Raw genomic sequence first — 11,411 nt, 5'->3', positions numbered from 1 at the left:
TTTGCTGCAACTGGACTAATGGAGAAATGCCAGATTAAGTCCACTCGCTTTATGTACAGCTGAATAATCGCTGGGTTAGGAGTTAAATGCATTATTCTAAGAGAAAATAAGGCCATTAATATGCAATTAAGTGCCAATTTCGATTTGAAGTTGCAGCAGGTGATCTGACGTCAACACCTTTCGTCCTTGCCGACAGTTCATCATCGGTTGGTTTCATCCGTTACACAAATGAATGTTGAGAACGAGTGGGGGGGGCACACGCACAGGTAACATGGCAACTGAGTTACATCAGCCCACAACACGGGAGCTTCAGGTTGTATAGCAACTGCACGTTTAGCTGTAAGGTGAGTCCAACAGAAAAAACACTATGTTACTGATCTAACAGTAAATAAATCAACAGTAAAATATAGATTCCTGCACTGTTCCCTAATGAAAGAAGTTTTTCAGGCCCCTGACACAGTGGTCGGTTACTTGTTGGATGTATTCCTTAAAGAAATCATCGATTAGATTAGACAGAAAGTACTCACATTAACCTGTTAAAACAACAATCTACTGTCCACCGATCTTAACACTGTCTGAGCTCCAGGTCAGTTTTTATTTTAGATTTGGAAAGACACACTTTATTGTAAATCTGAGTGCTGTCAGTCATAGTTTACTTCTTCAGTTCATCAAATTACAAGTCATTTTTTATGCTTTAATTTTGCAGCCTTGCCAGAAAATGCTATTATTTCAAATAACGGGGCTGGGAGTAACAATTAAAAACACGTGCAGGGCCCTTTGACATGTCTTGTGTCTTTTGGGCTTTAGGTAAAAGTATATGATTTCTTATACATGACGGTCTTATCTTATTTGTTTAAGCTTTTTTTGGGTGTTGCCAAATTGCTACTTTGCAGTTAAAAAAAAAAAAAAAACCTCGCTAACATTAAATCACTGTTATGAACTTCCCTTGGGGGCAGCCCGGAGGTCCGCCTACTACTTTCTTTCAACTCTTTTTCTGTAGGCCAAAACACAACACACAGCACACCACCACAAGATTCTTTAATCATTTAAAACTACAAACAAACGCGCGAGGTAAGAGAGTCGTTTCATTTTTCTTCTGTGTTCTTACGTTGTAATGCCTTTCAAGTTTGACCCTAATCCCCCTTCCACTTTCTCGGCCCTATCTCCAACATTAACCTCGGCCCGTGAAAGCGCATGCACGGCCGTCGGTCAACAATCCAAACTCATGAATATGAGGCCTTTAAAGACGTCCCCACCGCCTGAATTCGTACTTTCAACAACAATTGTGGTTTGAAGGTTTGTGCAAGGTTGATTTTAAATAAGATAGGAGAAGGACCGATTTAACAGCTGAGTCAAAGCTTATAAAAAGTTATGTTCATTATTGATTTATCTGTTAACTAATGAATCATGTACGAAGCCAAGTAAACTTCTCTCAAATAAACTGGTCTAAAATACCATCTTGGCCATTCTGTACTGCAATTTCTTGTTACTTAATTGGCCTCACAAGTTATTGGTATCTTGTATCCATAATTAGATTTACAAAGGTTAACAACCACCTTTATTCTTTTTTGATTAATCGTTGATACATTTCTCAATTTAATTTTTCCAAAGCCCAAGTTGAATCTTAAATGACTCCATGTTAGTCCACCAAAGCCAAAACATATTTTCATTTACAATGATTTAAAACAAAGAGAAAGGCGGGCATCCTCAACCTATGAAGGGAATTGGAAACCAGAGAAGAAATATTTGTATTAACAAGTTAATTGAACTAATTTTTGGACGAATCTGCAGTTGAATCAATTGAGCCGTGGAAACCTCATGTGAGCTGCAAATGATCACCAAGAACAGTTAAAACTGAAGGAACAAGCAAAAGTTAATCGTGTTCTTGTTGTGTTGTGGGTGTGTTGTGTGTTGTTGTTTTACTTATTGGGACTCTGACCTACACACCATATTTTTTAATTCCTCACAAGATTCAGAGGCAGGATGGACAAGACAGAACAGACGACACCCCTTCTTAACAGGCTGCGAGCATTCTTGGCCGCTGTCAACCTCCTTCCACAAATGCCGAGACAACCCGGATCTGATAGGCCTGAATTTCGCGTGAAAGTGAGGCCGCACAGAACAACCCGGGTGGGCCTGAACCGACCACAAAACAACCAATCCACACACACACAAAAATTCAAACTAACCCCGTCCACTCCTTCCCAGCCTCGTCTGCCGTTACCGAACAAGGTTTGGCCGCACATAAAACTATGACCAGCGTCCCGTGGAGTGTCACAACATGTTCACTCGAGGTGGCCGTCCCGCTCCCCGTTTCGCCCTCCCCGCTGCCGCCGCTGCCGCTGCGCTCGGCCCATCGCGGTCGTGCTGCTCTCCCGGCCGGAATTCCTCCTCTGAGTGCCGGTCCGCCGTCACTCGAAGGACCTGGATCCGCGGCCGCATAATAATTTAGTGCACAAGTAGACGGAAGGTTAAACGCAACCAACACCACACGGGCACAGACCCGAGAATAACGTCCAAGTGTCACATGCGACGACGAGTGTCACACAGACCGATGCTGGCTGCTTCCGCTGCGCTATCCGCTCTAAACAACGAATAACACTTCCGTTCCGGGCAAAACAGGGACGAGGGGGCGGTCGAGGATACACCCCCCGTATTATATAATATAATGGATAATAAATGATAATAATAATATAATATATAAATAATTTAATATTAATAATAAACAATAACAATCAATAATAATAAATAATCGTATAATGATAATAAATTAATAGAATAATAATATAATAATATTATAATAATAACATACAATAATAATAATAATATAAAATTGATAATAATGAAATAATAATAATTATATGAAATAATATGAGTAATAATAATTAATATAATAATATATAACAATTATAAATTAATAATAATAACAACAACAATAAAATAATATAATAATATAATATATAAACTTGATATATAATAATAATAACAACAACAATAATAATAATAATAAAACAATATAAAATAGTTCAGTAGTAATATATAATGATATATAATGATAATATTTAATAGTTAATAATTAGGTAGTAGAGTTGTAATAAATTAATAATAGATATATTAATAACAACAATAATAATAGATAATAATTAATAACATAATAATAATAGTAGTAGTAATAATAGTAATGATAATAATAATGATAATAATAATAGTAATAATAGTAGTAGTAGTAGTAATAATAATAATAATAATAATAATAATGGTTTAAAAAATGACATTTTTTTTATTATGAAATACTTAAATGTCAAATCATGCTAAACAGTTGTTTGTTTTTTTAAATAATAATGGTTTAAAAACGAAGAATATTTTATGGTATGGTTAATCAAAATTATGAAATTCTTGACAAATGTCAAATCATGTTAAAAAAACTTTTTTTTAAAATAATAATAGTTTCAAAAATAAATATTTATGGTATAGTGAGTCAAAATTATGAAATACTGTTTTTTTGAAAACATACAATCCCAATGTCACCATATAATGCGTCTATGTCTATAAGTCAACTTTGTGACTTACAAAACCAAACTGTGATCATAACTTATCATACAAACTGTATTTAGTAAATCTGACATGACAATTTGGATTTATATGTAACATACAACTTTAACTCAGGATTTTAGATCTCATTATTTCCTTTTCCTTAATTTTTTTCTTCAAAATGTTCTTCTCCTGGTCTGTATAATAATATGACTCCATACAGCCTATCACTACCTGACTTAATAGATACTTGAGGGTTTCAAAAATACCATATATCTTCATAAAAAACATACATAAACATACAAAAAATGACAAATCTATTAAATATAATAATTTATTAGATAATATTGAGTATTTAATAGCGATTATTGGCAGCTCCAACCTTTTTTTTGAAAGACACCCAAAGGCGCACCGAACAAAATAAACGGTGGGACAACTCCTAAACAGCCGGAACCTTCGTCGTGTGTTTTGTTTCCGCCCGGAGTCATAAGAAGTAGGTACCGCAAGCGTGTTGTGTACATCAGAAGTGCCCACGCTTAGTGATGTGATAGTGATAATAGATTATTATTCATGAAAGACGTCCAGAAAACAAGTAAATGATCTTACCGGAGCAATCATCGTCAGTTTAACGGTAACGGACATTTTAACCTTTAATCTGAGGAGATAAAAGAAGACTTTCACTACCTGCCACCATGAAGATCAAGCGACAGAAACAAGCCAAGAAAACCATCAGTTTCTACAAATTCAACTTCAGCTTCAGGGAGCCCTTTCAGATCCTCATTGATGGAACTTTCTGCCAGGCGGCTTTGAAGAACAAGATTCAGATCAAGGAGCAAATGCCCAAATACCTGATGGGGGAGGTGCAGCTGTGCACCACAAAGTGAGTAAGACCAACCTACTGTATGTTACAGGTTAAACTGTAATCATCCTGTCTTATCTAATGTGTTTTATGCCCAGCTGTGCGCTGAAAGAGCTGGAGACTCTGGGGAAAGAGCTGTATGGAGCCAGAATCATCCTGCAGAGGTTCCAGGTGAGGAGATGTCCACATTTCAAGAGCCCTGTCCCTGCTTCAGAGTGTCTGCTGTCCATGCTGGAGGAGACTAACCCACACCATTACTTTGTGGCTACACAGGTAAATACTATGAGATCTTACACACACACACACACACACCTAGAAGAAAAATGAGAAATAATATTTTGGTTGCTGGAAATGACTTAAAACTAATGCAGTGTGATACAACAGTCATATATTTGTATTTATATTGTTATTTAATGTGTTTTTTTTATTATTATATCTGCTGTGTTCTGTCTGGAGCTGCTGTAACATGTGAATTTCTCCAGTGTGGGATTAATAAAGTCATTTAAGTCAATTATCTTATCCTAAATTGTTTTGGAGAAGGGTTTATTCAACTAGTCAAACACCAGTCAGTATAACATGATACAGTTCAACAGCACCACAAACTACAGGCTCCCTTAATGACCATACAATTGAATCAGCAACACAAAAAGAACATTATAACCTTTATAAAGGAAGTATTTATTGCAGGGATGTTGTATTAAATTATAAATTGGTATTAATGTAACCTCTTGTTGACTTCTGCAGCATTTGTTCCCTTATTTGAATTAATAGGTACTTAAATACAAAGATGCACGACGTGCTTGGTGGAACGGGAAGCAGTAGAGAAAAGTTATCTTACCGAGAATTTAAACAAAAAAAGTGCTCACACTATTCGTGTCATTAATAACTGACAGAAATTTATAGAAAGGTTGGTCAGATCTACTGTATGTAAAATGTCTGTGTACACATTATGCAGGGATATTTGTGTGGAAGTGAGCTCAGACAACCCTTAATATGTCGCACAAAGAAAGGTTTAGACAAGAATTGTGGTAATTACTAAATAAATATCAAGTGCCTGATCATATTTTCCCCCCAGTCTAGTAATAAATGAACCTTGGGATTGTGCTGTGTGTCTGGACCATAACTGTAAATCTACATCTTGTGGATGTTCAATGTGTTGGTTTCACTTTATAATGGTGTTTTTACAGGAGTGATTTTCCACCTGGGTGGTTAAGAATAAATCTTCACGGTCAAGAGAAATAATGTTCTGCTGCTCATATTTTTCTTATTTTTTCTGCTATATTTATCTTGGTAGTTTTACCTCTTCAGGCCTCCTGAACACTTATTCAAATAAAGCAGTCTGAGAGGTGTAGAGGAGAAAATCACAACTCCATGAGGGGCTGCAACCACTCATTTAGCAGGGAAAGAGGGGATTTATCAACTTACTTAACCCCTGGACTTCCTGAAATAGTGGAAGCCAATTAAATGTCAGTTAAAGAACTGTCATATAATCATTTACAAGTCTAGGAAGAGAGGTTCCTTAACAAACTAAATTAGGGCCAATTGGAGTACTATTGATGTAACTATTGGAAGTGACTGACCTGTATAAATCTGGCATCCCCTCACACAAATCTACTGGTGTATGTGTGTTCTCCAGGATCACACAGTAACAGCCGGCCTGAAGAAGATCCCTGGAGTTCCTCTGCTCTACATCATCCTCAACACCATCGTGCTGGACAAACCCTGCCAGACGTCCCTCGACCACGTCCAGGCCGTCCAGCTGGGAGAGCTGGTCAGCCCGGCTCAGCAGCAGAGCATCCGCAGCCTGAAGGAGGAGCAGGGCATCGCCCAGAAGGACGGAGAGAGGCGGGGGAAGAAGAGGAAGAGGAAACAGAGCAATCCTAACCCTCTGAGCTGCCTGAAGAAGAAGAAGAAAGGCGTCCCGACACCGTCGCTGAAGAAGACTGAGCAGGGGGAGAAGAGGAAAAGAACTCGACACAAGAAACGGAAAGACGACATGTCTGCTCCTGTGGTTACAAATACATAGTACAGCAGAAAGACAGAGACTTGAGCCATTTTTGTTTTTCCCATAAATATTATTTGAAGATGTCAAATATGTTCACGATTAATATAATCCCAAACTAAAATAATTACACTCTGCAGATTTACTTCTGGTCTGTTTTTAACAATGTTACTGCATAGAATAAATCTGTTTATTACACAAAATGCCATTTTAAAATACTTGTCATGGTATTTGTTTTATTTTGAAAAACTTCCCCGGACTAACAGGCATGGAATTGAAACCGATCAGAAACATGCCGATATTGTTAAATGAGACGATTTGTCTTGGCTTTTATACAAAATAAAAAAAGCAGGTTTTTACAGGCACATAGTTGAACATATTAGATGCACTCAGACATTACAGTATATGGAAAAAACCGATGCATTCAGCTGTCTTTGCAGACGAAGTAAGAAGTGTCATCACAATGACTTGATTTTTTTGATGTCTGCTAAATTCAGTTGTATTTTTTCGATTAGAGTCCAAAAGACAACTTCCATAACAAATATGTCCATTCAGACTTCACTTGATCGTCTTATCGGGTCATTCTTTAGATTAAAAATCACGTATAAATAAAGAACAGTTCATTCTCTTGTTATATATTACATCAATAAATGAATATTGAAAATCTACTTGATTTACACTGTCAGAAGTTACTGTGGAAGTGACACTAAGCACAACTGAAGTCTTAATTATCAAGACAATACAATACTGTATGATTCCCAGCTGTAACTAAATGATTATCTATATATAAAAGGGTCACTGGATGAATTGAATCTGTCGCATACCTAAGTCATTTTAAGAACAAAATAGAAACTGGGTATTTCAGGATGGAACATGCAAGAGTATGGTAGACCACTGATGTTTACATCATCTATACGTTGAATCTCTGAAGCTCTTTTTTTATAAGCTGTGTCCCAATTCCATAGTACATACTTATTATATACATTATGTATTATATACTAATCATTACAGTGCAATTTATGCACTTTGTACACAAGAAATCACCACACAGTATAAATGATACTATAAATGTTGTCAGATGTTTATCAAACTGCAGCCGTTGAATGCTACAGCCAATCAGACAGCAGAAATGTAATAACTGTGGGTTTTAAGGTGTTGCTGGAGCTGTGTCACCAGCATCTCCTCTATTTCCTTTGTGCATTGTGTCGTAGAATAGTGTGAGCACATTACATGCTCCTGCCTAAGATTATTATGTATGAATTTGGGATAAAACTAGTTTTTTCAGACTCTCATGAAGCGCAAACAGTCGATGATGCAAGCAAAGCATTTGCAAAAACAACACGTTTGGAGTTTGTAATGCTTAAAGTGCTACACTACAGTAGTATAATGATTAATTGCTGGTTGAGTCTGCAGATCACTACCATAGTTACTGTTTAAATGTACTCTTGCAGAGACTGGATATAGTGCATGCTCCTTTTGGCTAAAATCTGAGTAGTACATGAGAACCATCAGATGAGAACTTTTTTTTTTGCTGTAGTGGGGCAGATGAATCTCAGAGTAACATGGTGGATTGAGGTTTCACTGTGTAAACACAGTTGTCTCCCACTGTAAACATATCTTAAAATAGATTTCTTTTGACTTTGATGCAAGTGCAACACAACAACCTCTACCTGGGAAAAAAAACCCACCAGTGAGTAGACAGAAACTCCAAAAGGGAACACACAGTGCCCACTTTATTTAACTTATTTCACATTAACTTAGCTGTAAAGTGAGTCTTGATAATAAAACATAAAATAAATAATAACAAAAAGGAAATAAGGCCATTGTTTACAGTTGCTATCCACCTCGCTATGTGGAATTTTTCAAGAAGAGACCTCAATAAACCAACCATGTTATTCAGACCCTGTTTGCTCCCACCACTGCTTGACATTAAAATATTGCAGACAGAAGGTAAAACTCCACATCATACACAAAACAAGTCAACAAACTCAAATGAATAAATAAAATGTTTGTTAAATTAACAGACAGTGCTGTGTTGCAGAGTTTTTTTCAGACTGTAAAGTTGTGTTTTCTAGATGATGTGGAAGCGAGGTCCGGGTGTAGCAATGATGTCGCTGTATGGCTCCTCCTGGACGAGCTCCACCGCCTGCTGCTTCTTCAGAACCAGGAAGCTGTAGAACTTTGCTGCTGCCTGCTTCTTGTTGTTGTTCCTGCACAGATCCAGCAGGCTGACCGACTGGGCGCCTGTTTTGGCCATCACCCTCTGTGGCAACGTGAGAGAGAGGGGGGGTCAGGAAGGTTCTGGCATTTTACTTCATTAAAAAAATATTTTGAAGTCATTCAAGTAGCAACAGGGGGGGCTGTGACCTCCTTTACTTTTCATAAAATGTATTGTTCCTCGCCTTCTGCTCTCACTTTAAGCAGCAGATGATAGGCTAAAACTGTAACAATGAAAATGATGTAAAATGTCTCAATACAATATCAATACAGGACCTTGTACTCTTTCAGCCATATGTAGAACCACAGAAGTTCAATATCACTGACTAGATACATTAGCATGCAGCAGCCAGCTTTTCATACATTCTGTCAGAACTGAAAAAACTACTTGAGATATAAAATTACTTTTGGATGTGAACCTTCTGACCAGTATTTAAAAAGTCTTCTAACTTGCAGCAACAATCCTACTCTTCTGGTTCTTCCAATGAGATGTGAGCACACAGTATACAAACCTGGAGGCCATGGAGCATCTGCTGGGTTCTTTTGTTCCACCTCCTCTCCTCCTGGTCCTGGTCTCCTCCCTGCGCCTCCTCCTCCTGACACAGAAAAACACAAACACTTATAAAGGCTACCTACTGTAAAATGATTTGTGTCCATCCTTTGTTAACTTATTCTGAATTAACAAATGAAAAAAGGTATTGTGTAAGTTTTTTATCTCACATCTTCATCAGAGTCGTCATCATTCTTCCTCTTGTCCTTGTCGCCAAGCAGGTCCAACTCTATCAGCTGGCTGATGTTGGTGGTTTCTTCTTGGGGCAGATCCACATGGGAAGGCTCCAGCTGCTGGGGCCCCTGTTGCTGTTGTTGCAGTTGTTGCTGTTGTTGCTGGTCCAAAGCTCCCATCTAGAGAAAATGGGGTAAGAGGATGCAGAGATAGAAGACAGTTAGTGGAGTTGGTAGAGAGGACAGAGAGAGAGAGAGAGCAGAGAAACAGAAGAAAGCCAAGGGTATAAAAACAAAAAAAGAAAAAGTTATTAAGAGTCTTGAAAACAAAAAGGGGGTCATATCATATGTGGAAAAATGTCATGGGTGTAAGGATGGGTGGCGAGAGTGCATCTGCTTCAGTATATACAGACCTTGCTACAAGGGGGACATCTGTACTCACGGGCAGGGCTGGTTCTGTGTCCTGGGCTTTGCGTTTGAGCCCATGTTGGGAGGATGGAGGGGGCATGACCGACTCATCCAGCGTCGTCCGGCTGCCTTCCACAGCTGAAGTCTGCAGAACACTGGCCTCTTCCATGATGGTCTGATCTGGAGGGGAAACAGACATACTGCAGGTGTCAGAAAAACTCACGTGGAAAAAATTTGTATTTTTTGTGCACTGGAAACACTGAATGTTTCAGTTCATCGCCACTGCCATTAACAACCCAAATTCAAGCACTACAAGTACAATCCACACCAAAGAATAGAAAAAAATAAAAATTAAATTAAATATCCATACTGTATATAACACCCATTTCTTACCCATGATGTCTCTCTGCTGGTGCCCTGTTGTTTCCTCTCTGGGCACCTCCGGGTTCTCCAGATCCTTGAGGAACTCATCCAGACTGTCAGCCTCTCCACCTTTCCTCCTCTTCCTAAGCTCGTCTGGTACCAGTGGAGTCAGACACCTTGTAAACATCTAGAGAGAGAGGGATGGAAAAGAGGCAGATAGAGAAAAGATACAGATAGATACAGTAGTTTCCTTCTGTAATGTGTCTGAGGTTACCTTAATCAGCCTAGCATTCCAGAGAGGCTGAGCGGGAAGAGAGAAAAGCTTCTCGACTCCTCCGGTCTCCTTCCACATCATCAGCTTCTTGGTAGGAGGTGCCAGGTCCAGTGTGGTGACAATGTCAGAGTAATCAGACAGCTGTGCACGGATGGTTTTACTGTCCAACTCCTTCACGCTGTCTACAATCAGCTTCCTCTTACGCTTCGCCTTGGTCTCCTTCACTGCACAGGCCATAGGGAGACAGAGATGGATCAGCTCAGTAAACCCAAACAGCTCTGATATTTGGAGCAAAAATGCTGTTGCAATATAAACACATTGTTCGTCTGTAGACAAAAATGGTAAATTTTGTAACTGTAAACAGTTTTTATTTATAAAAAAATCTGGTCTGGTGTACTTGTGTATTATGTTATTGATTGGAAAAGTTACTTTTCTACTCAGAACTTAGTGAGACTTAGTTGTCTCTTAAACCACCTGCATTACCTGTGATGTCAATTGGCTCCAGGGCGAAGGTTTCTTCCTCATTGTGAACCAGGGTGGTTTGTTCTGCCTGGTCGGCCATGGCCGGCAGGGGCTCAGTTGGGCCTGAGTCTGGACTATCTGGGGCTCCCGCTAACAACACACAATCACAGCATGTTGGATGAAATGTAGGTAACTGTGTTGTTATTTCAATTGTATATAACCAAACATATAGCAATACAACATAAAACACTTCTTTTCAGGGTCTACTGCTACTGATTTGTGGAACCTGAGAGAGCGTCAAAGTCGTCGTCATCATCTCCGTGGTCCTGAGGCATCATCACACTCTCTGTGATGGCGGGAGGGTCGTCAAAGATGCCGCCTCCATCCTCGTTACTCAGCAGCTTGTCCACTACACAGAGAGACAGGGTCAGTCAATTATAACAATCAAGATAATTCACTTAAATGAACAGTCCATATAGATGAGAGGGGATACTCAATCAGCATTATTCATAGCATTCAAAAAGTAAAAGCTAACATAGAGGTTTATAAAATAAATATTACTAATGACAAAT

The 11,411-nt window shown here is 38.6% G+C and overlaps 2 protein-coding genes across 2 annotated transcripts in view; one reads left to right on the top strand and one right to left on the bottom strand.

Moving 5' to 3' along the window:
* Nucleotides 1-4,007: 4,007 nt before the first annotated feature.
* Nucleotides 4,008-8,225, top strand: utp23 (UTP23 small subunit processome component). The gene is made up of 3 exons (XM_035681757.1): nucleotides 4,008-4,411; nucleotides 4,489-4,663; nucleotides 6,027-8,225. Exons 1-3 carry the CDS (start codon nucleotides 4,224-4,226, stop codon nucleotides 6,414-6,416), a joined length of 753 nt encoding a protein of 250 aa, XP_035537650.1. The 5' UTR covers nucleotides 4,008-4,223; the 3' UTR covers nucleotides 6,417-8,225.
* Nucleotides 8,226-11,411, bottom strand: part of LOC118343035 (double-strand-break repair protein rad21 homolog A-like) — a 6,335-nt gene continuing 3,149 nt past the window's right edge. Inside the window, exons 6-13 of the mRNA XM_035681756.1 lie at nucleotides 11,126-11,248; nucleotides 10,861-10,989; nucleotides 10,378-10,601; nucleotides 10,134-10,290; nucleotides 9,775-9,920; nucleotides 9,330-9,512; nucleotides 9,122-9,205; nucleotides 8,226-8,655 (exon numbers count right to left, since the gene is read on the bottom strand). Coding sequence (XP_035537649.1) covers nucleotides 8,464-8,655; nucleotides 9,122-9,205; nucleotides 9,330-9,512; nucleotides 9,775-9,920; nucleotides 10,134-10,290; nucleotides 10,378-10,601; nucleotides 10,861-10,989; nucleotides 11,126-11,248 — 1,238 coding nt within the window. The 3' untranslated portion in view covers nucleotides 8,226-8,463. The remainder of the gene's footprint in view (nucleotides 8,656-9,121; nucleotides 9,206-9,329; nucleotides 9,513-9,774; nucleotides 9,921-10,133; nucleotides 10,291-10,377; nucleotides 10,602-10,860; nucleotides 10,990-11,125; nucleotides 11,249-11,411) is intronic.

Source organism: Morone saxatilis, unplaced genomic scaffold (assembly GCF_004916995.1).
Source record: "Morone saxatilis isolate NCDOM2014 unplaced genomic scaffold, NCSU_SB_2.0 Contig9, whole genome shotgun sequence".
Lineage (NCBI taxonomy): Eukaryota > Metazoa > Chordata > Actinopteri > Moronidae > Morone > Morone saxatilis.
Note: the sequence above shows the minus strand (reverse complement) of the source record. Positions and strands in the feature narration are given on the sequence as shown.

Coding starts and splice junctions, on each gene's coding strand:
- utp23 (XM_035681757.1), top strand. CDS start 4,224: ATGAAGATCAAGCGACAGAAACAAGCCAAGAAAACCATCAGTTTCTAC. Junction 4,412..4,488: donor GTGCAGCTGTGCACCACAAA/GTGAGTAAGACC, acceptor TTTTATGCCCAG/CTGTGCGCTGAAAGAGCTGG. Junction 4,664..6,026: donor ATTACTTTGTGGCTACACAG/GTAAATACTATG, acceptor TGTGTTCTCCAG/GATCACACAGTAACAGCCGG.